Raw genomic sequence first — 25,626 nt, 5'->3', positions numbered from 1 at the left:
ACTTGGGAGGCTGAGACAGGAGGATCGCAGGTTCACAGCCAATCATAGCAATTTATTGAGACCCTGTTTCTAAGTAAAAAAATAAAATAGGACAAAAGGTGCAGCTCAGACATAGAATGCCCCTGGGTTCAATCCCAGTGACCCCACACACACTTTTAAAGACCAAGGGTAGAGAGAAGAAAGAACAAAGGTAGGATCTAACAGGGTTGGGAAGCCAAAGTTGAGAGCACGAACAGAGACGTCCAGGGGCTGCAGTCCCAAGGTTTAGTAAAGGTCTAATTGGAATGGAGAGCTGGAAGCATCAGAGTCAGAGTAGGATGCCTCAACTATTTCAGAGGCAGAACAGTTTCACAGGACAGAGTACATGGTGTGGCCATGAAAAGGAATGGCTAAAGATTGCTGGAAAAAAGGAAGGATCTGGAGAGCTAGATATGGATGGGTTGTCCACATGGACAGAGACCACTCGGCCTGAAGGCTTGGGCAGAAGATGAGCCAGGTATAAAAACAAAACTGTGTTTCCTTCCTGTGCATTCGGTTCAGAGTTGAGGCACAAAGCTGGGCCTGGTGGTACATGACTACAATCCCCGTGCGTGGGAAGTGGAGGCAGGGAGACCTCAAGTTTGAAGCCAGTCTGGGCAACTTAGTGAGGATGCTGACTGAACAACCCCAAAGGGCTGGGGATGTAGCTCACTGATAGCCAGGCATGTGGGAAGCCCTAAATTCAATCCAGAATACTGCAGTCATTTGTAGAGTATTTTGGGTGAAATTATGACCTCAATTAGAGCTTTGACAGCTGCAAAGAGGACACTGTAGTGGTGAGTGGTGTCTAGCAGGAGGCTAGGTGGATGAAGGGAAGCCATTTAGCCTCTCCCACAGGTGCCTCTGGAGTCGAGTATGAAAACTTACTGCTCCGCTCAGGGAGAGGAAGAAACAGCCTATCTGCTAGAATGTGCCTGACCTGTTGCTCCTGCATAAGCTTGTACCTCTGGAAGGGAGAGGGAGGCAGTGAAAATGTTCCTTAATAGTAAGGGAAAGCACAGGAACTATGATCCAAATAGCAGAAAACCCATTGTGTTCACGCTGGTTCCATTTTATTGTCTTCGGTCAGTTTTAAGTAGCACTCCATTACCTTATTTAGCTTTGCCAGTAGAGAAAAAGGATAAGCTTCTTCTTTCTTTTGCAGTACTAGGATTGGAGCCCACGGACACTACCACTGAGCTACATCTCTGCCCTCCCCCTCCTTTGTAATTAGGCCAAATCCAGGGGCATTCTACCTTCTGAGCCATCGCTCCCCAGCCCTTTTTTTGTCCCCCCTTTTTTGTGGCTCTGGGGATTGAACCCAGGAAAGTTCCACCTCTGAACCACAGCTCCAGCCCTATTTTTTTATTTTGAAACAGGGTCTCACTGGGTTGCTAAGAGTCTCACTATATTGTCAAGGCTGTCCTCGAACCTGTGATATTCCCATCTCAGGCTCCCAAGTACTGCGATTACAAGTGCATGCTACCATGCCAGGCTTTCCCAGCCCTTTCTACATTGGACCAGAGTCTCGCTGACTTGCTGAGGTTGGCCTTGAACCTGTGATCCTCCTGTCTTACCCTCCCAAGTATTGGGAATACAGGCCTGTGCCACTATGACTCTAGACCTTTGTTAAGACAGGGTCTTGCTAAATTGTCCCGGCTGGTCTCAAACCTGTAATTCTCCTTCCTTACCCTCCTGAGTGGCTTGGATTATGCCAATACACCTGGTGGGAAAGAGTTGTTTTGAAGCTTCTGAACTAGCCAAGAGAATAATGTTCCATATGATTTTAAGACTGGAACTGCTATGGCTCCATCCCTCTCCTTGAACGATACATATTATCTAATTCAGGAACAATTCCCAGGCTTTGGATCTGGATAAATAGAACAGAAATATAGAAAGGTGTCTAAAGAAAACACTGTAGAGAAGAACAGTAAGTTTTAGACATTTTTGCATTTAATGTGCCAAATTGGAAGAGCTTGCTTTCTCTCATTTTCTATAAGCTTGTCTATTCTCAGGTAAAATATTTTTTCTTTAAAACTACAGGTGCTACTATGTGGACCCCAAAAAAAGAACATTTTGATATGCAAATACTTCACCTTGCTTTGTTGGGGAGCTATCAGAACATCACACTTTCTTAGAAAGTCTATTCTTCAAGTAAATACAAATTGGTCAAGTATTCTTTTGGATCTTAGAAAGTTTCAGAAGCTGGGCATGGTGGCACACGCTTGTAATTCTAGTACTTGGGAGGCTGAGAGAGGAGGACTGCAGGTTTGCCGCCAGCCTCAGCACTGAGGCCCTCTACAACTTAGTAAAACAAATAAAATACAGGGCTAGGGGTGTAGCTCAGTCATAGAATACCAAAAAATGAAAAAATATTTACAAGTGTGCATCACTGCACCTTGCTATTGATAACTGTGAGGTGACTGTTAACATTTTAAGAGTAAATAACAAGATTCTTATATTCTCCTACATTCTTCATTCTCTAAGCCCCAAGATTAAAATAGGGGAGAGAAACCTCAGACCCCAGCAAAGTGACCAAGAAGATGGCAGTAGCTGTTATGCTGTTTCTCCTACTCTCAGGCAGCAGCAGGAAGGCGTTCCTGTTTTGTGTCACATCACCTCTAAAATAGAAAAGAGGCTGGGTGTGGCACACACCTGTAACCCTAGCACTTGGGAGGCTGAGACAGGAGGATCACAGGTCAGTGGTCAGCATCAGCAACAGAGTAAGACCGTTTCAAAATTAAATAAAAGAGGGCTGGGGTGTAGCTCAGGCAGAATGCCCCTGTGTTCAATCTCCAGTACGTACGTACGTACATACATACATACATACATACATACATACAAACAATTATGTCCCAATTAACTAAAACCTTTGTCCCAAACTAGTATCTTACAGTTTTGTTTTAGAAGCAAAAGAGAAATAACAAAATAAAAATAATAGTAAAAGGATAATACACATTTATTCTTTTAGAATTCCAGATGTTGTCCGTGTTGGGAAGCAGCTCCATTACTTGTACCATGCCCGGGCTGGCCTATATGTTGTTTTCCAGTTCAATACAGGAAGCATATGAAATGCCTCAAACATCAAAAAACCCAGTAACTCATTTCTGACATCCGTTTTAGGGTAGAAGCACTTTCCATAATCATCATTAGAGTATTTGCCAGTTAATCTTTAGCCAGAACCACATGTTCCACAAGTATTCCAGTTGAGGTTTCTATCCATGAGAACATGGTACGAGAGATTAAAAAAAAAAGAAAAAATTCCCTTTTCTTAAGCGACTTAAAAGATTTGTCACCAAAACACCTCACTACCTTCTTGAAAGTTTTATAAAATGAAATACTTTTGATGAGAGTTCTTTTTAAGTTGATATTTAAGGAATTTTGATTTTTAATCATCTTCCACAATCGGTTCTGATATACCTGAAATTTAATTACACTTTAAGATAATCAATTTCAAGGAAAAAATGTTAGTTCATCTACATTTAAAATTTTTGCTTTATATAAAAGTGTATAAATGTCCTGCCAGATATATTTCCTCTCCACTTCCATCTAGACATGCAAGTCACATCACGGCAGTCAGAAATATTAAGTATATTTTACTTCTTGGATAGAACTGTGTATGTGACAGAAAGCACACTTTTAAGCAGTTGAGATTCTGTTTGACGACTTCGTAGTTCCAAAGTAGTTGTTAGGTCTGTTAGTATTTTGCTCCATTACTTGCTCTGTATGATTATCACAATGTTGGGGTGATGCCTGTTCACCTGATCGCCATCCTCATCACCTCAATTTTGGGAATTGTCAGCATCCCCCAGTCAGACAGGCACAGTGGTACAGTTTAGTGAAAGAATCCAGTCTTAGACTATACCTTTAGATCTTTTGTTTTTATCATATTACTGTGAATTTAAACAAACTCCATTTATAGTTGTAAAACTGTACTATAATGCATTACTGTACTATTACAAAATATCCTTTTCTTTAAATGCATTAAAAATGTTCTTGGGCATTTATCAGGCCTATTTTTAGCATCATTCCAGGTAATAACCAGGTATTTCAAAACCCCAAATATAAAGTAATTTTTCTAAATTTTCTGAAATTACTCGAGTTAATAAGAATTCTTTAGGGATACTGACCCATCTCATCTAACCTTCAAAATAGTTAAACAACCCCTCCCCAGAACTGCTATATATAACAAGAATCTTTCAATCCAAAACTATGAAAGACCAGGCCGTAAGTCAGCTGGTCTATGAAATTATGCAAGATGAAGCTGAAATAGCTGAGCTTTTTACATAATTAAAGCCAGTTATCTTTCCCCTAAGGTTACAATAAGAAAATGGAAAATCTGCCCTTAAATCATGCAGAGATTTAAACCAACACTTCTATTTCCTCTAAGAAACTAAAATGTTTCTTTTCTTACAATTATAAATATCCATGACATTCAAACTATTTTTTGGTGGCCTGTTATTTATGCTTTCGATTCTAGACTGTATGGCACTAATTAGCTTAGATGTATTACAGTGCTAAATTATGTATAAAATATTATTTCTGGTATTTGTCCATCTTCTATTGATGTACCATTATTATTGCCAGGGGAACTAAAAAAGAAAAACACGGTCTTGCTTGCAGCAGGTGTCTCATGTACTACTTTCTTCAATCCTTTTGTGCCATAGTGAGAATCTGGACCCTGAATGAGAACAAAAGGTTCATGAGCCATTTTAGTTCAATAAGCACGTACTGACGTAGGACTGCAGCTCATCCACTACAGCTCCTGCAGAAAATTTTAGGCTGCATTTAATTAAAAGAAAGTTTTTTGAGCCAGGCGTGGTGGGGACACTTGTAATTTCAGCATTTGGGAGGCTGAGACAGGAGGATCTTGGTGTGTAGACAGCCTCAGCTACTTAGTGAGGCCCTCCACAACTTAGTGAGACCCTGCTTCAAAATGAAGAATAAAAATAGGACAGGAGGTGTAGCTCGGAGGTTGAATGCCCCTGGGTTCCATCCCCAAAATCTTATTAAGAGGTCAGCTATTTAAAAATAGTAAAAAGGGTTTAAGAAAAAATTACTTTATCTTCTTTCAAGTATTCAATTTCCTCAAAAGAACACTTGTGGGGGTGGGGGACGTACTGGAGATCGAATCCAGGGGCATTCTACTAAGATACTCCAGCCCTTTTTAGTGTTTTGAAACAGGGTCTCACTCTGTTGCTAAGGCTGGCCTCCAACTGTGATCCTTCCATCTGACTCCCAAGCACTGACTTTACAAGGTATGTGCCACAACACCTGGCTGAGCCACTGGTACTTGTTATGCCTTTTCTTGCTTTTTTTAAAACTCCAACCTACACCCCTGGCCTGGTTTTATTTGTATTTTGAAACAGGCCAAGTTGTTGAGGCTGGTCTGGAAGCTGTGATCTTTGTGTCTCAGCCTCCAGAGTACTGAGATCACAGCTGTACTTATTAAGGCAGTGAAATATTCTAGCTTCCAGATTGCTTTTGCTCCCTTGCTTACCCGGAGTCCACTGTCAGTGGCTCTCAGCTTCTAAACATTCCCTAACAATGGAGAGGAGAGCAGGCCCGAGGGCAGCCCCAGGATGAAGGGCTCTTACTTTGAGTGTTGCACACGCTGTGTAGCACACGTTGGGCAGGATCTCTATCGGTTCCTTGAACATGACCCTAAATGTGCTGGCAGTCCCGTCGCAACTAAATCCAGTATCATTTTGTCCTAGCGTTTGTTTTTTTTCATATTCGATGATCTGTAATTTTTAAAAGAGAAGTTAAAGTTAAACCAACTGAAACAAAGATTTGCAGAAAATAATATGAAGCTCCTTAAAAAAGCAGGGTAGACTATATCTGTTTTCCAGTTTTTCCTCTGGTTACCTTTAATAAGGACCTTTAAGCATGATACCAAAAATGACTATTTATCATTTACCACAGTAAGGATGGGGAAGATGTGAGGTACCTGGGTCTTGGCTATAAGTGAGAGGAACTTCCATAGAAGACATACAGAAATCAGACTGCTTGTGCTGAAGAGGGGTAAAGCTTTATGGAGCAGAGTTTTAAAAGCTTGAGTCAGAGCGTACCAGGTTATGAAAAAGGGCTTTCATGCATAGAAACAGTATGTGCCGAGACAAACCTGCCTTTCTGCATAGATGAAAATGGCAATAATGAAACAGGCAAAAGCCAGCTCTGCTGTGGGAAGGTTCAGGACAGTGGGCACGCTGCAAGGAGGGCTGGGAGATCACAGGGGGTCCTTGCCACAGTGCCTATTTGATCAGGGCACTGGTCACACAGGTATGCACTGTTTGTGAAAACTGAGCCATATGTATCACTTACATGCATGTATACTTTCCCGTGAATATAACACAGATTAAGAAAAAGTCACGAAGTGATGATAACCTGCAGTAAATAGTAAGACACAGGATCTGGCTGGCAGTGAGGTCTAGAGCAAACGTTGCACTTTTCTGAGCTTGTTTTAACTATTCATCTGGGAGAAAAAAACTGCTTTACCTTCTTCCAAAGATTATATTTTTTTTTGGGGGGGTGGTGGTGGTACTGGGGGCAAAACCCAGGGACTTTCTACTTCTAGGCTATACTCCCAGACCTATTTTTTATACTTTATTTGGAAACAGGGTCTCACTAAGTTGCTGAGGCTGGCTTCAAACCTGTGCAATCCTCCTGTCTCAGCCGCCCAATCACAGGGATTACAAGCATGTACCACCACACCGGGCTCTTCCTAAGGTTATTGTGAAAATCTTACTATAAAACAAAAGCGGCACACTGTTGTAGCAACAGACCACATGCCAAACCTTTACATATGCATCACCTCAAACTCTAAAGGCAGGTCCCCCCTGTTGTCAGAGCTGATGAGGAAGCTGACTTTGAGAGGTTATGGAATTTGCCCACAGTCACACTTTGTAGGCAACAGAACTGAGATCCAAACCCAGGCGGTTCTGACTTAAAGCTCATTCACAGGTGGGGATGTAGTTTGCAAGTAAAGCACTTGTGCAGCCAGTGCAAAGTCCTGGTCCCATCTCCAGGACCAGGACCACCAAAAAACAGACAAGCACAAAGCTCGTTCACTCAACCATTTTATTTCCTATAAAATGTAGATGAAAATCTCAACTCTAATAAAGTATCATTTCTAGCATATGAATTTATTTTCAACCCCTGCGTGCGGCCATCCCAAGGATCTACTCACAGACTTGCTGCCCTCAACACTGCAGCCCCAGGAGGCTACTGGAAGTTGAGAAGGCCCTTAAGTGACATAACCGTTACAGCCCCAGGAGCTTGCCATCTTTCCTTAATGGTCCACAGAGCGAGCAGAGTGGTTGTGGGTTGAGTACTGCTTTCAAAATCTCCCAAGCCAACATCCTCCATGCTACTGTACAACATAAGGCTCTGGCACTTTCATCTAACATTCAGAACTGACTCAAAGCTGTGCACTGGAGCTAGGAGTATAGTTTAGTGTTAGAGCGCATGTCTAGCTTGCACAAAGCCCCGAGTTCAATCCCGACACTAAAAGAGTACTGCCAAATATCTATTTTAAGTACATGGTTCTTTTAGGTATAGGGTAAAGTGGCTCTAAACAGAACAAGCAGATGCAGACAACTAACTTTCACGATCAAATGCCATCTCTCTATTCCTCTACCTGCTACCTAAACAGTACAGACTTTTTCTATACCTCCATCTATGGGGTAAGGGTCCAGAGTAGGCATCATGAAAAGACCCTCTAGGTGCTCCTATTATATACTTCTGCTTAGTAAAAGTTATTGATAAAGAGAAAACATACTGATTTAGAAGAATTAAAACTCCAAGTATGAAATTTTCATATTCAAAAAAAGAAAAGAACAAATTGCAAGTATGTAAGAGAAGGGTCCAATCCAGGGCCATATCAGCTGTTTTGGGGTATTAAGAGAAGTTTCTCACAGGAATGAGCCTTTACTACAAAGGTCGAACAAGCTGGTAAGTTCCAGAATTTGCCTTTAGACAGGCTTTTCATGGCCCTCACATTGTATGCTTCTAAAAATGTTAAATTAAAAAATGGGACATGGAGAAATGTCACATAAAAACCCACACTTCAGCCAGGTGTGGTGGTACATGCTTGTAATCCCAGTACTTGGGAGGCAGACAGGAGGATCCCAAGTTCATGCCCAGCCTCAGCTACTTAGTGAGGTTCTCCACAACTTAGTAAGACCCTGCTTCAAATAAAGAATAAAAAATAGGACTATAGGACTGAGGGTGTCGCTCGGAGGTAGATGCCCCTGTGTTCAATCCTTAGTAATGAAAGAAGAAAAAAAAATCCACACTTCTGGCTTCTAGGCATCCCTGGGTTTATAGGCTTTTATTACCATATTGCAATGCTGGCGGGAGTGTCTGTCCCTCCCTCCCTCCCCTCTTTCATTTTTGTGTGCTGAAAGCCTTTTACTCCTGAGCTATACTCCTAGCCATATTTTATTTTTTATTTTGTAACAAGGTCTCACCAAGTTGCTGAGAGCCTCACTAAATTGCTAAAGCTGGCTTCCACACCTGCCACCCTACCTCAGCCTCCCAAGTACAGGGATCACAGGCACTGCCCTCATGCACAGCTGTGTCTGCCCCTCTATACAACACATTTCCCACAACTCCTTCCCATTCCATTGTCTCCCTGCACCAGAACCCCGTAAGCATCTGAGTTGGCCACTCTGACAAGAAAAAACAGGTAGTACTGGCAGTGTATTTAGAGTAAGCATGACACTAGACACGGAGGTAAGAAAGAGAACTTCCGTTCCTATTAATTTTCCTCCCAGTATTTAGACTTCATCTTTTTAATTCCTGTTATCCTATCACCCTCCCTTAGTTTGCTGCGAGGAGTCTGAGGCAATCTTACATGGTAGGTGATACATGCTAAAGGAATGCTGGGCCAGAACCCAAGAGGGTCACAGCGGGGCTCTGGCCTTTCCCTGGGCCTGCAGGTGGGCTCAGGAGCTCTACTGGGTAGGATCTTAACAATACTTTATAAAGTATACAAAGTGCAATGGGGAGTGATTATGATAATCTTTTATATGCTTCAAAAGTTTGCTGACAGCCTTATATATATGGCTTGTAATCCCAGTACTTGAAAGGTTGAGACAGGAGGATCACAGGTTTGTGGGCAGCCTCAGCAACTTAGTAAGGCCCTGTTTCAAAATAAAAGAATAAAATGGGGCTGGGGTGTAGCTCAGAGGTAGACTGCCCCTAGGTTCTATTCCCAGTTCCCCACCCCCACACATACAAAAAGGGTTTGTTGAAGTTTTTCTGCACTTAAACCATGGAAGTGAACCAGGTTTGGTGGCACACTTCTGTAATCCCAGCAATTCAGGGGAGACTGAAGCAGGAGGATCCCAAGTTCAAGGCCAGCTGAGCAACTTAGCGGAACTCTGTCTCAAAATAAAAAGGCCTGGGAGTATTGCTCAGTGGTAGAGTGCTTCCAAGTTTAATCTCCAATATAGCTTAAAAAAAAAAAAAAAAAAGCCAAAAAACACCCACCTCCAAATACAACAAAATACTGAAAGAATTTTCTAACATTTCTAAGATTTTTGTTAAAAATTTTGCCAGTACACTATAATCCCAGCACTTGGGAAGCTGAGACAGGAGGATCACAGGTTCACAGCCAGCCTCAACTACTTAGTGAGGCCCTGTTTCAAAATAAAGAGTAAATTAGAACTGGGTATGTAACTCTGAGGTAGAATGCCTCTGGGTTCAATTCCCAGTACCACAAAAAACAAATAATAAGGGTTCTTGGGGATCAATCCCTTGTGCCAAATTGGTGGGCGGCGGGTGAGAACACTGGTTTACTGATGAGGGGAAGCAGAGAGGTATTTAGCTTTCTTCTGGACTAGGGAGTAGTGCCCTACTCTGACAGAAGTGAGGTGGAACAGACCTAGAGAATGAGGCAGGGTCTGGTCTAGACCTTCCCAAGTCAAGAGGTATAAACAGTAGTTTAAAGTAATGAGATCCAAGGTCCTAAAGTTCAAAGTATTATGAAAAAGGCAGAAGGATGTCTTAAACAGCGGATGCGGAGCAGGAAGTACCAACAGAGGCTTCCCTGGACACGCTCCTGGTACTCTAATGCTTCTGTGAAAAAACTGAATTTTCTGAAGCCACATTTTTAAGAACTGTAAAACAGAACTCTCTCAGCTTACAATGATACTAAGAGGACTTTCTGATTCCTTTGGTAATTATATTGAAATTTGGATTTCAGTCAAGGCAATATCTTACTGTAATAATGATAAATTATGGGTGAAAAGTGTACCTGTATATTCACTTGATAATCCGTGGGACCATGAATAGATCCATATAAGCCAAATCCGACTATAGAGATCCTTCTATTAACTGTGAACCTGAGAGAAAAAAGCCAAATATAAAACAACTCCATAAATGTTCATATTCTTTTTTTATTTTTTGTAGTATTGGGGGTTGAACCCAGAGGCATTCTACCTCTAAGCTACACCCCCCAGCTCTATTTTTTATTCTTTATTTTGAAACAGGGTCTAAGTTGCAGCCACCTCACTAAGTAGCTGAGGCTGGCTGAGAACCTGTGATCTAACCATCTCAAACTCCCAAGTACTAAATTACAAGTGTACGTCACTATGCCTGCCTCCATAAATGTTTATATTCTAAAGGTTTATAATTTCTTAAGTGTTACCTGGAACCAAATTTGCTTACAAAGAAAGAAAACTATCACAAATCAGATAACCTGGTCATGTCACTTGCTTTTTTTTTTTCACAGTACTGGGGATGGAACCCTGGGGCATTCTGCCTCCAAGCTATACTTCCAGCCCAATTTTTATTCTTTAATTTAAAATAGGGTCTCACTGAGTTGCAAAGGACCTCACCAAGTAGCTGAGGCTGTCTGCAAACCACGTCCTCCTGTCCCAGCCTCCTAAATGCTAGGATTACAAGCGTGCGCCACCACGCCTGGCTTGTTACTTGCCTTTTTTTTTTTTTTTGCACAGTACTGGGGGTGGAACCCAGGGGCGTTCTACCTCCAAATTACACCTCAGCCCTATTTTTTAGTCTTTTATTTTTGAAACAGGGTCTCAATGAGTTGTGAAACACCTTGCTAAGTAGCTGAGGCTGCCTGCGAACCGTAATCCTCAGGTCTCAGCCTCCCAAATGCTGGGATTACAAATGTGCTCCACCACGCCCGGTGTCACTGGCTTTTAAGAAAACTTTCTAGGGTAAATCTGAACTTAGCAGAATCTTAAGTAGAATGTGTTTTCTGTAGTATAAAAGGAATTTAACGTAAATGCCTACTTTTGTTGTAATGATAATTTTAGTGCTATACTAATGTTTGTACATTCCTTTCATTAATAAAGATATGCCAGCAATCAGGACTGAAGCATAGCCTTCCAAAATAACATGATTCACCAGTTCAGAAATATTTACTGAGGGACTACTACATTTAGGTACTGGACTTGGTGCTGGGGAAATAATAGCCAATAATACACAATTTCTATTCCTATTTTTCTTATAGCCTAATGACAGACATTCATAATAAGTAAAAGAACTGAAAGATTATAATCACAAATAACACAAAACAAGTAATTTTCAACAGTTTCTTTCCTTTTGTGTGTGTGTGTGTGGTATTGAGGATTGAGCCCAAGGTATTCTACTTCAGAGTTATACCCCCAGCCGTATTTTACTTTTTTAAATTTGGAAACAGGGCCTCACTAAGTTGCTGAGGCTGACCTCAAACCTGTGATCTTCCTGTCTGTCTCCCAAAAAAGTTACCACGATTACAGGCATGCACCACCACACCCAGCTCAACATTTTTAACTATCATTTTACTTGTTATTAATGCTATGACCACACCACCACTTAATGAGTGTGCCAGGCCCTGAGCTTCAGTTTTTACATGAATTATATCCTTTAATCACCATATCAGCCCTTTAAAACTAGCTACATACTACTTTTGTTGTCCATAGTTTCTGTAAACAGGTTTTAGCCAGCCAAGGTAATACACGCCTACAGTTTAGCTACTAGAGTGGCTAAGGCAGGATACCTTGACCCTACAAGTTTGCGACCAGCCTGGGCAACAACACAGCAGACCCCCATAGCAATTAACAACAAAAACAAAATAGGAAGAAAGAAACTGAGGTTTAAGGAGATGAAATTGCCCCAGGATGGAAAGTATAGCAGAGTCAGAATACAACCATAGGTCACTGGGGATCAAACACCCATGCTCTTGACTACCACGCCACACACCAGGAGATTAAGACTACCTTTAAAAACTGCAAACACACAGTCTGTAACAGTTCTGTTACTATAGAAAGCAATACAGTCTGTTTTCAAAATTCAGAAAATGGGCTGGGAGTGTGTAGCTCAGTGGTAGCATGTATGGAGCCTGGGGTTTAATCCCCAGCATGAAGAAGGAAGAGCCAGAAAATTCACATAATCAAATGAGGAAGAACTAAAAGCATCTACAAATAGAGGTAACCATTGTCAACCCTTTGCATTTCTTTTTCAGACTTTTTTCTATGAATATATTAAGTATTATAATCCTATACATCCACATACATACATATATATACAATCTCTTTTTCAGGTAAAACAGTACAAAGTTACTACTGACTCACTATATCCAACCAATGCCTTGTAAGATAAACTGGATTATTTGTAGTTTTTATTATGAGATAATACAGTTAAGGCATTCTGTAAAGCCGTATTATTTTCCTAGAATAAATTCCCAGAAGTAGAATTGTTGGCAAAAAAAAAAAAGGCACATACTTAAGGCTTGAGATAAAACACTGTAAAACTGCTTCCTAGAAAGATTAGAACTTTTTACCCCATACAGAGTATGGATCATTTCTATGTCAGTTGCATCAACCATGAATATTTTAATTTTCCATTGCCTTTAAAAACTGAACTGGCACCGGGCGTGGTGGCGCACGCTTGTAATCCCCGCGCTTGGGAGGCGGAGACAGGAGAATTGTGCAGGTTCAAAGCTAGCCGTGCTGGCGTAAGAGACCCTGTTTCCAAATAAAAAGTATAAAATAGGTCTGGGAGCGTAGCCTGGAGGTAGAAGGGTTTCCAGGAACCCCAGTACCACCAAAAAAAAAGAAAAGAAAAGAAAAAAAACCTGCCAAATTCCATTTATATTTCTGATTATTAATCAGGCAAGACATCTGCTCACTGCCCCCTGCATTTATTCCTGAGCGAAACACTCACTAATGTTCTTTTCTCAAGGAGGGCTTTTTTTTTTGGTATAACTGGGATCAACTCGAGCTATCTACCTCTGAGCCAGCCCTATTTATTTTGAAACAGGGTCTCCCTAAGTTGCAGAGGCCTCACTAAGTAGTTGAGGCTGGCCGTGGACCTGCGATCTTCCTGTCTCAGCCTCAAGTACTGGGATTGTAAGCGTGTACCACCATGCCCAGCTGAGTTTGTCTTTTTAATGTGGATTTGAAAGAGCACATTATAAACAAATCATGGTTATTTATGCTTTGTTAGTAATATGTTACAGAAGGTCTCACATTCATTTAAGTATGTGATGGTTTTAGAAATTTTTTTAGTTTTCTCTCTCCCAGCACACAAAACAGGGTCTCACTAAGTTGTAAAGGGCCTCAATCAGTTGCTGAGGCTGGTATTGAGCTTCCAATCCTCCTGTCTCTGCCACCACAACCAGCTCCTTTTATGATATTCTAACTTATCTTTTATGTTAGGCTGGTTTCTGATCACTATAGTTTGTTCTGTACAACACTACCTTCTTTCAGAGCAACAATACCTTTTCATGTTTGATTTGTAATACTTTTTTTTTTGTGTGTGTGTGGTACTGGGACTGAATTTACCCAGGTACATTATACCTCCAAGCCATACCCCAGCTCTATTTTACTTTTATTTTCAAATAGGGTCTCGTTAGGCTGATGACAGTCTCACTACCTGCTGAGGCTGGCCTTGAATCCTCCTGTCTAAGCATACACCATCCACCACACCCAGCTACTGTAACACTGTTTTTAAAAAAGAATTCACTCCTCCAAATTAATTTTGAAATAATTTTGCAAAACCACTTACCAAGTACCAAAATGTGACTTCTGAAAAGAACTGTTTAATATACATAGGTAAACTTGGAAGACACTGTCCTTATCAAAGTCTTAATTCCAGATGAAGTTTTCTAGTCCTTCAAAAAGGTACTACACTGCACATATCTTACTAGTTTAATCCTATTACTTTGTTATTTGTTACTACTGTAGTAATATCCACAGACAAAATATTTTCACTAAATATAAGATTTTTTTACATTTTAAATTTTGTTTTACTTATTGTGATAAAATATTCTTTTTTTGAGGTACTGGGGATTGAACCCAGGGTATTCTACCTCCAAGTTATACCCCAGCCCTATTTTTTTATTCTTTATTTTGAAAAAGAGTCTCACTAAATTGTGGAGGCCTCACTAAGTAGCTGAGGCTGGCCGTGAACTAGTGATCTTCTGTCTTAGCCTCCCAAGTACTGGGATTACAAGTGTGTGCCACAAAAAATATACCATTTTGACTTGATTTTTTTTTTTTTTTTTTGGTGGCACTGGGAACTGAACCCAGTGCAAGTGAAGCAAGCGCTCTACGCAGCACTGAGCTCTCCCCACACCTGGCTCGTTTTGTCCTTTTTTTTAAGTGTACAGTTAGTGGCATTCACATCATTGTATAACTGCCACCACTATTTATGTCTGTCACTGAATTTTGATAACATATAGGGACAGTCGTAGTTTTCAAATGTTTATTTGGCCACTATTATGGTTCGAATAGTTGTTTAGCTGACCTTGAAGTTATTTAGAACAGGTTGTTCTCAAAAGGAATTCTACTTCTGAAGAGGCAAAATTTGTTCTCACAAAGGTGTAGGAGAAGCAATGACCAAGGAGCCAGGCATAAAAGATTTCCTAGAATGCAGACTCCCATAACAAGGAATACAAATCAGCTTTCAAAGTGTCATGCCAGCTGGGCACAGTGGTGCATATCTGCAAACTCAGTACTGGTAAGGCTGAGAAACGAACATTGCAGGTTCCAGGACAGCCTTAGCAACTTAATGATAAGACTCAAAAAATAAAAAGGGCTGTGGAGTAGCTCAGAGGTAGAATGTCCTTGGGGTTCATTCTACAGTACTCCCCCGAAAAAAGTGTCATGCTGAGGCTAGAGGATTGCAAGTTTGAAGCCAGCATTTACAGCTTAGGGAGACCCTGTCTCAAAATAAAAAATAAAGGGTGGGGGGTGTAGCTCAGTGGTAGAGTACCCCTGGGTTTAATCCCTTGAATTTTGAGACCAAAAAAAAAAAAAAAAAACCTGTCATGCCAGAATTCTTATAAATTTAAAACTACAAACCTTGTTTACAACTACAAGCCTTAAACCAAATTTCATTTTATTTATAAATCAAGATTTTTTAGTTCATTTGTGTGTATGTGCTTGTTTCGTAATGTTACAAAATTGTCTTGTCTTGATGAACGCAGGGGTGTTCTACCTATGAGATATACCCCCATCCTTATATTTTTAATTTTTTAATTCTGAATCAGTCTTGGTTGCCAAGGCTAGTCTAAAGCCTGTGATTCTCCTGTCTCAGCCTCCCAAGTACTGGGATTATAGGTATGCACCACCGTGCCTTGCTTTCTCATTGTAATTTTAATATTCACTGAGTTTTGCAAGAGGCATCTACTACATAAATAGAGGAAATATTACAGTCAGTTCTCATTATTTGTAGTAGTCATATTTTACAAAGTTGTTGCATACTAAGAATTAGCAAATACTAAACCAATGCTACTGGGAAAAATATGTACATGTATATACATACACAAATACTACTGTCCTCATTTTACAAAAGAAAACATGGAGCTCAGCAGCACTAATGGACTTGCCTGAGACTGCCCAACTAACAGGTGCCAGGTAAGATCCACACCCTGTGTAACAAGTCCAAGAGTCAAGAATTCCCCCCCTCCCCCCTCAGTACCAGGGATTGAACCCAGGGGCATTCTACCTCTGAGCTCCACCCCCAGCCCTGTTTTTTATTCTTTCTTTTTTGTATTATTCTTTACTTTGAAACCGGGTCTCACTGAGTTGCAAAGGGCCTCACTTAGTAGCTGAGGCTGTCCACAAACCACGCTCCTTCAGTCTCAGCCTCCCAAATGCTGGGATTACAAGTGTGCACCACCATACCCGGCTTTATCCTTTATTTTGAAATAAGATTTCACTAGGTTGCAGAGGACCTTATTAAGTACCTAAAGCTGGCTGCAAACCTGTGATCCTCCTATCTCAGCCTCCCAAGTACTGGGATTACAAGCGTGCATCGCTGAGCAGTTTCAGAGCTTCTTTACTATACTGCACTGCCCTACCTTCTCTATTTCTGGAAGAAAATTGTAACAAGAAGGCAGACCCTCAACTTGCCTGCCAACATGCTGGTTTGGCAACTAGTCACTAGCTGCAAATGTCTAAGAAATAGCTCTGAGTATTTATTTTGAAATTATAGATACATTTCAGCTAGCAAGCAGGGTCACAAACTTGCAAACATAAATAAAGAGAATTGACTACAGTTTTATCTGGACCTTGGTGTGTGAGACATGAATGCAACATCCCTGAACCCTGCAGCTGGAATGGTCTCACCAGGATGATACATGTATATACTGCATGAGCTGCTTCAGGTTGTCTTCTGGTGTTACACTGCCTAAAGTCTATTACTGAAGTGTTTATACGTTTAACTTTACTATTAGTTAAATTTCTCTTTCACATTATAAATAGGTGATTTACCAAATAAAAACGTGTGAAGCATACTATGAATTTCATTTCAGGTTAGTAAAGGGGGAATGACAAACTATTATAAAAAAGGGACAGAGTTTGGAGTTGGGAACAAACATATGTAATGGAATCTGCAAATATAAAAAAGCCTCTTCCTTTCCAACTCTCCAGGCTCTAATTAATCTTTTATGACTGTATCAATCAGAATTATAGTAACATTACTAAGAAACAGCAAAGACAGTAAGTATCCCTATCTTGAGGTTTCAGAATAAAGAAGTATTCTTCTAGATTTAGTCCATTAAAAATAGTTATACCTGAAATAAATATGAAATTTTATCAAAAGCCTTTCTGATATCCACTAAAATCAAATTTTCTTTTGGTGTGCTACAGTGATGACTCATCTGAATATATTTCCTAAGATTGAGCCATTTTTCCAATCTCTTAAGTAAACTCTATTTGCTCATACAGCATTACTCTTCTAAGGTACTGCTAATTAAATATAACATTTTATGTAGAATTTCTTCCTCTATTTAATAAGTGATGCTGATCTGGAGTATTTTTCGTCTTGTCAGATTCCTGTAGAAAAGTTATGCTTCCTTTGATAATTAACCAAGAAGTATTTTCTTCTTTTCATGCTCAAGGAAACTGTTCCTCGAACGTTTGATAAAACTCACCTGCAAAAACCACCTTGTGAAGGGACAGTTCTTTGATAACTTTTAATTCCTTCCATGGTAATTGGTCTATTCAGGCTTTCTTCTTCGGTCAATTTTGATAATTTATATTTGCCTATAAAATGATCCATTCCATCAAGATGTTCAATTTATTAGCACAGAGTAAACTCAGAATTAAAGTAAAAATCTCAGCATTTGATTATATTCCCATTTTGGTTTCTAATGTGAATATTGTTACCTTTGCCAGAGATTTATTTCTTTTTATTGATTTTTTTTAAAAGAAACCAGCTTTATGAAGTTGTCAGTTCCCATTTTGGTTTCTAATGTGAATATTGTTACCTTTGCCAGAGATTTATTTCTTTTTATTGATTTTTTTTTAAAGAAACCAGCTTTATGAAGTTGTCAATTCTACTTTTTTGTTTTTAACTGGGAACTGAACTCAGAGAGCACTCTACCTCTGAGCTACACCCACAGCCCTTTTTATTATTTTGGAACAGGGTTTTGCTAAATTGCTGACACTGACCTTGAACCTGCAATATTCCTGTCTCAGCTTCCCAAATATTGGGATTACAAGCATAAGCCGCCACGCCTGGATCAATTCTACTTTTTAAAATTCACTCATTTCTACATTTATCTACTTTTTCCTTCCCTGGGGTTCTTTTTTCTGTGTGTGTGTGTCGGGGGGGGGTAACTGGGATTGAACCCAGGGGCCTTCTACCTCTGAGCTACATCTCCAGCCCTCTTAAATTTTTTTTTTTTTTTTTTTTTTTTTTTTGTGGTACTGGGGTTCCTGGAAGCCCTTCTACCTCCGGGCTACACTCCCAGACCTATTTTTACATTTTTATTTGGAAACAGGGTCTCCTAAGCCAGCGTGCGCGGCTGGCTTCGAACCTGCGTGATCCTCCTGTCTCTGCCTCCCAAGCGCAGGGATTATAAGCGTGCACCACCACGCCCGGCTTCCCTTTTAATTTTTGAAACAGGGTCCCCCTAGGTTGCTGAAAGTCTAGCTAACACTGCTGAGGCTCTCCTAAAACATGCAATTTTCCTGTCTCAGGCTCCCATGTACGAGGATAACAGGCATGTGCCCACCATGGCTGGCCCATAGGGTTCTTTTGACAGTAATTTTCTAGCTACCCAAATTGAATGCTAAGTCATTTCTTTCTACTCTAACTTATTTAGTAAAAGTAGTTACTTATTACATTTTCTCTGTGTGTAGCTTTGGCCTCATCCCCTAATGTCTCATGTAGTATTCTTACTGTGAACGATCCATAGTTTTACATATGCATTTTAAATTTCCATTTTAATACAAAAATTCTAATAGTCCCTGAACCAACTGGAATTCTACTTAACAAATTTGTCAATAATTTCTAGTTTTATAATAAAGTGCTATTAAATAACTAAAAATACAAAGGGTATGTTTTATAAAAATTAGCACTGATTCTTACCCCCTCTAAAGTATCTCTAACCTAAAGAAATACAGTAGAGCAGAGATAAATTCAACAGGATCTTGTAAATGCATTTTCATGGTCCTTGATTTCTTCCTAATCTTTTTTAACAAATGTATACTGATATTTCCCATGCAACACCTATTTAAAATTAAAAAAAACCTTATACTAAGCTTAGTAAAGTTAAATTGATTAAATAAACTGCAAAAAGTGTTTGATCAACTGAGGCTTAGAACTCAACTCACCAGCACAGGTAATCCAAACCAACTCCACATAAGAGACAGCCCAATCTACTCCTTTATTTTTTTCCTAAGAGGCCACCTCACTCATAATCCATTGAGAAAACCAAGTCTGCTTTAGTGACTGCTTGACTCTATGTAACTTAATAATGTGTTAAGCAAAGATAAAATACATGTAGATTATCTCCCACAATGAGAAAGGCTAACCCCTAACTGCCACCCCTCACCCCGCCAGCCCACGGCATGACAGATACCTGATGCGGTCACTGGTTCCACTGTAACCCCATCGGCTCTCCACTTGCTGGAATCTATTGATGCAGCACTCCTTTCCTCTGAGACAGCACCGTGGCCGGTCGATGTAATCCACTCGGGGTTTAGGATTGACAGTAAAATGAAGGAAGAGGTTTACTACTTCACGATCTGACAAAATTCCAGATTGAGCAGGACCTGTAGAAATGAAAATATAAAACTCAATAAAAGCAATTTGATTTCAGACTATTACTCCACGTAATGTAAATTCAGATCTAGAAAATGTAAAGTAACAATAGAAAGCTTTTAGCAACATATATATTTTAAAAATATATATATATTTGTGTGTGTGTGTGTATGTCTGGGGATGGAACCCAGGGGCATTTGAGCTACACTTCCTGCCCTATTTTTTATTGTTTATTTTGAAACAGGGTCTCACTGAGTTGCAAAGGGCCTCACTAAATAGCTGAGGCTGGCAGTGAACCATGATCCTCAAGTCTCAGCCTCCCGAATGCTGGGATTAAACATGTGCCACCATGCCTAGCTATTTTTAGCATATATTTTAAGTTCTGATAAACACATCTGAGATTACTCTAAAAGTATGTAGTGTTGAAGTCATTAATAAGTCAAAACTTAGATGAAACCCTAAGATAACAGAAGGCCCTTTTTTCTATCAACTTATCCCCTCTAGAGTACCAGACCTTTGTTCACCATTTTCTGTGGTGGGAAACTGCTTACAAAGCAGCCAGAGGTAATCGGCCCTCTCACATTCCCCAACCAGTCTGAGGCCATAATCTGAACAATGTGATGTACATAGAGGTGGGAACAGACAAGGAAAAGTGCATTACTTCTGGAGCTTACAAATTAGCTGCATCAAGAGTAAGATTGGCCAGATGGGGTGGTGTATGCCTTGTAATCCTAGTACTTGAGAGGCTGAGACAGATTGTAGGTTCAAGATTAGCCCAATCAATTTAAGAAACTGTTTCAAAAGAAAAAATAAAGCCAGGCAGGGTGGCGCACGCCTGTAATTCCAGTACTTAGGAAGCTAAGATAGGAGGTTTGCTTCCAGCCTCAGCAACTTAGTGAGGCCCTATTTCAAAATAAAAAATAGAGCCAGGCGTGGTGGCTCACGCTTGTAATCACAGCATTCGGGAGGCTAAGACCGGAGGATCGCGGTTCGCAGACAGCCTCAGCTACTTAGTGAGGCCCTCTGCAACTCAGTGAGACCAGGTTTCAAAATAAAGAATAAAAAACAGGGCAGGGGGTGTAGCTTGGAGATCAGATGCCCCTGGGTTCCAAACCCAAACTTGTAAAAAAAAAAAAAATAGGGCTGGGAATGGGAATGTAGCTCAGAAGTAAAATGCCTCAGGGTTTAATCCTCAGTACCACCAAAAAAATAAACAAACATAAAAAGGGCTGGGGGTATAGTTTAGAGGTAGCATGCCCCTGAGTTCAATACCTAGTACTACAAAAATAAGTGAATAAATTTTTATAAAGATTGAGAGCCGGGCGTGGTGGCAAACACTTGTAATCCCCGCGCCTGAAGGCGGAGACAGGAGGATCAAGCAGGTTCGAAGCCAGCCTCGTTGGCTTAAGAGACCCTGTTTCTAAATAAAATATAAAAAAATTTCTGGGAGTGTAGCCTGGAGGTAGAAGGATTCCATTCCCAGTACCACCAAAAAAAAAAAAAATACTATAATTTTTCCATTTACTGTTTCTGAGAAGAAAAAAAAATTCCAAACGCCTTAAACTTATCCTGGAATAAATGTTGTTTCTTATAAGATGCCAGGAGAGCCAAGTGTGGTGTTGCATGCCTGTAATAACAGTACTCAGGAGGCTGAGAAAGGAGGATCAAAGGTTCCAGGCCAACCTTACCTGCTTAGCAAGGCCCCCAGCAACTTAAAGAGACCTGTTACAAAATAAAAACTAAAATAGGGCTGTGATGTAACATGCTCAGAGGAGGAATGCCCCTGGGTTCAATCCCCAGTAAAACACACACACACACACACACACACACACACACACACACACACACTCTCTCTCTCTCTCTCTCTCTCTCTCTCACACACACACACACACACACACACACACACACAATCAATGATATAGGAACTGATACTGGTCACAGATGTCATTATAACCTCAGAAAGACAATTACCCTCTTCCCAGGTTCGCTCCTCTCACCTATAAAATGTGAATATATGTAGGCATTTATGAGAACTAGGTGAAATTATACACACATGCACTTATCATTTAGTTAGTACTCAACAGCTTCTTCCAAACAAGAATCCCTGGATTACGTCCACACGGAATGCCTGCAGTCAAGAATGGACGGGTGTGCCCGTGAGACAGTGCGCGCACACGCACACAGGTGCTGAGCAACTGTGGTTGTCCCGCGTTCTACCTGATGGTAACTTGCCTCTATACAGTTACTTATGCTATGATGTTATGCCCAACCATGGCATTTTCATCAAATGTGTGAATAAAACATAAAACACTGGCTAGAAAAGCTTCTTTCCCTATCTGACACAGGGAGACTGACTATTAAAATTGGCTTTAACCGGGCGTGGTGGCACGCACTTGTAATCCCAGCATTTGGGAGGCTGAAACAGGAGGATCCGGGTTCACAGCCAGACTCAGCTACCTAGTGAGGACCTTTGCAACTCAGGAGTGGAGCTCAGAGGTAGAATGCCCCTGAATTCTATCCCCAGTACCCCCCACACATGTACAAAATTGGCTTTAATGAAGTTTAAGTCTTACCTGCTGCAAACTCTTCAATTGTCATCAGTGGGAATCGGATTAATGAAAGTGCTTTTCCTAGAACTTTCTGTTTGTTCCCAAAAGTTGCTGGCAATTGTTGTCTCTGACATTCTGCTTCTGCCCAGCGTACTACAGCTCCAAAAAGTCGACTTTCCCGAATACTGAGTGTGTCTCTTTCTAGAACAGCACAGAGTGTGTCTATAAATAAAATACAAAAATATATCAGATTATTTAGTGTGCTTGTATGTCACTGTCAACATGACTACATTATGATGTGAGACTATAATGCACCAATAAAAGCATATTAAAAAGCCAGGCAAGCTGGGCGTGGTGGTGCACGCTTGTAATCCCAGCATTCAGGAGGCTGAGACCAGAGGATCACGGTCGCGGAAAGCCTCAGCTACTTAGTGAGGCCCATCGCTACTCAGGAGACCCTGTTTCAAAATACAGAATAAAAAATTGGGCAGGGGGTGTAGCTCGGAGGTAGAATGTCCCTGGGTTCCATCCCCATTACCACAAAAAAAAAAAAAAAAGAAGAAGAAGAAGAAGAAGAAGAAGAACAACAACAACAACAACAACAACAACAACAACAACAACAACAACATAAGGCAGGGGTGAAGCTTGGAGATCAAATGACCCCGGTTCAATCTCCCTCTGGTACCTCCAAAAAGGTACCAGTATTAAAAAATCTAATATAGCCAGGCTTAGTGATGCCCACCTATAATCTCAGTACTTGGGAGACTGAGATAGGAGGACTGCAGTTTCAGTCCTCCTAAGGGGAACTTCAGCATCTTAGCAAGAACCCTAGCAATTTAGTGAGAACTTATTTCAAAATAAAAGGGTTGGGGCTGTAGCTTAGAGGTAGGATGCCCCTGGATTCAATCCACAGTGCCAAAAATAAAGAAACAAATAAATAAAATATATAACAGTAATACTTTAACTTTAAATAGGGTATACCATATCTATATATAGCAAAGAAATGTTTATTTTTTTATTTAATTTTGCAGTTGTTTACACATTCATATACCAAGAGCCAAATATTTGCTTAATACAAAGACAGTTAACATTAAAAAATAAGTGTCCCCCTCCAAAATAGCAAAAAAAAATGAGCTCTCAGCACATAGTAGGGGCTCTAAGAGGATGTTAAAAATGAATTGGAGCCAGGCATGGTAGTGCACACCTGTAATCTCAGTACTTGGGAGGCTGAGAAAGGAGGACTGAAAGCTCAAGGACAGCCTCAGCAACTTACTCAAGAGACTGTTTCAAAATAAAAAGGGCTGGGCCAGAGGTAAAAGACCCCTGAATTCAACCCTCAATACTAAAAGAAAAAAAAAAAAAAAGAATTAGATACACATATTTTTTTTAAAAATCAAACTTTTCTTCTTTCTATTGTAGCTAAAAAGATGGGTATAAATGAAGGCTCGATGAAGCCTTTTCACAGTTAAAGGAGAATCAATATACTTGTATGCTTTGATAAAGATACACAATGACCATAATATTTAGCCATTCAATGGAAAAACAAGACTTTCTTTTGATATATGTTTCTACTTTGTTTGCTAATAATGAGTAAAGATAAACACATAATAAAGTAAGTACATACACACAGAGAGCACAACACTGACCTTGGCATAATTAAATTAATTTTCCTAAATCACTGTGATACATATCTTTGTCCTTTAACAAAAATTGATGAAAGAATCTCAAGCTGTGCATCGTGGCCCACACCTAACCCCAGTACTTGGGAGGCTGAGATAGGAGGATTACAGGTTAGAGGACAGCTTCACCAACTAGTGAGATCTCATCAACCTAGTGAGAAACAGTATTTCTCCCTCCAGATCACATTTTCAAATCCCAGAGGAGAAAAATCCCCAAATCGACGAGAGTTATTTAAAAAACTCCTGAAACCTTAGTTCCTTCAGTCTCTCAGCTTCTAGAATATTCTGTAACTACCAACTTTTTTTGTGTGTATGTGGTACTGGGGGTGGAACCCAGGGGCTTTTCTACCTCCCGGCTACACCCCCAGACCTATTTTATACTTTATTTGGAAACAGGGTCTAAATTGCTGAGAGCCTCACTAAGTAGCTGAGGCTGGCTTTGAACCTGTGCGATCCTCCTGTCTCAGCCTCCCAAGTGCTGGGATTACAAGCCTGTGCCACCATGCCCGACACTACCTACCAACTTTTTACAAACATATTTGAGAGAAACAGGCCAAGGGGCTATAAATAGGCAGAGGAACACTTAGATCTTCTACTGGCAGATTTGTTGAAATAAGAAATTACAACTGAGAGTTAAATAATGACCATAACAGATCATTTTTCCTAACCATAATACTAGATTTTAATACAGGCAACATGAGACAATTCAGATCAACAAATATTTATAGGGTATCTAACCTGTATAAGGTACTTGAACTTCAAGATTCCTAGGCTCTCGTGGCATTAATAGTAAATATAAGAGCTACTTACAAAATAATATGTAGTTTTAAGTTCTCACATGCAAGCCATATTATTTCAAAAGAGGAAAAAATAAATGAAGCACTTGACAGCCACTTTTAGAGGAAGGTAATTAAGATTAAGCGATGCTCCACTGGCAATTTGGGCAGTGCTTGGGGCTCTCAAATGTTCAGTAACTTAACAGACCTCACATGCAGGTGCTGGGAGGAATTTGATCCAGGCCCTGTCCTTCGGTATAATAAAGAATTTATATATAAAGCCTTCCCAATGTACTGTGCGAGAAAGATAGACAAACTCAAAACATGTGTTCACACAATCACAACATAGGAATGTACTAAGGTCATGAAAGAGGGTGGGGTGCCAGTTCTCAAGACCTGAGTCTCCAAGTGGTGGACTGTGTCCTGAAAGGACCACCCCGGCTGCCTCATGGAGAACTGCACAAGGTGAGAGGGAAAGGCCACCCATCAGTCCAGCGGGCAAGATGCATTGAACATGCAGTGTTCTGCGGTCACCCATGCTAGACAGTGCTAAGAAGCCTTCGAGAAGAAGAGCGGCTAGGAGAGTAGCTGATCAACACATGCACAAAGACAAATACCTAGATCATTTTTCCCCCCTGTGGTACTTGGGGTGTTTTACATTCCCAACCTTTTTTTATATATTGAAACAGGGTCTCTCATTAAGTTGCTGATAGGATTGCTAAACTGTCGAGGCTGAACTCAAGCAAGTACTGGGTTTACAGGTATAAGGTTTCAGATAACAGTATGTGTCAAGAGGACAATAAGCCAGAGTAATGAAACAGGGGACTATTAAAGTGTCCGTTTTAATTAAATATGTCTGAGATAGCCTATCTCAGATCTCAACCTAAGCTCCAGGATAAAAAGCCAACACAAAGATTCAAGTAGGAAAAAAAAAATTCCAGTCAGAAGAAATAGCAAATATAAAGACCTAAAATGTAGCCGGGCGTGGTGGCACACGCTTGTAATCCCCGTACTTGGAAGGCGGAGACAGGAGGATCGCGCAGGTTTGAAGACAGCAGTGCTGGCGTAAGAGACCCTGTTTTCAAATAAAAA

General features: G+C 40.4%; 1 protein-coding gene across 1 annotated transcript in view; it reads right to left on the bottom strand.

The window, feature by feature from the left end:
• Window positions 1-4,540: 4,540 nt before the first annotated feature.
• The window catches only part of BTBD1 (BTB domain containing 1), a gene marked incomplete at both ends in the record, with an annotated part of 40,540 nt that continues 19,454 nt past the window's right edge, over window positions 4,541-25,626 (bottom strand). Inside the window, 5 exons of the mRNA XM_080692753.1 lie at window positions 4,541-4,699; window positions 5,616-5,762; window positions 10,280-10,367; window positions 19,349-19,541; window positions 22,104-22,301. Coding sequence (XP_080548879.1) covers window positions 4,541-4,699; window positions 5,616-5,762; window positions 10,280-10,367; window positions 19,349-19,541; window positions 22,104-22,301 — 785 coding nt within the window. The remainder of the gene's footprint in view (window positions 4,700-5,615; window positions 5,763-10,279; window positions 10,368-19,348; window positions 19,542-22,103; window positions 22,302-25,626) is intronic.

Source organism: Muscardinus avellanarius (genome assembly GCF_963383645.1).
Source record: "Muscardinus avellanarius genome assembly, chromosome: 3".
Classification (NCBI taxonomy): domain Eukaryota; kingdom Metazoa; phylum Chordata; class Mammalia; order Rodentia; family Gliridae; genus Muscardinus; species Muscardinus avellanarius.
This window is presented reverse-complemented; position numbering and strand designations above follow the sequence as displayed.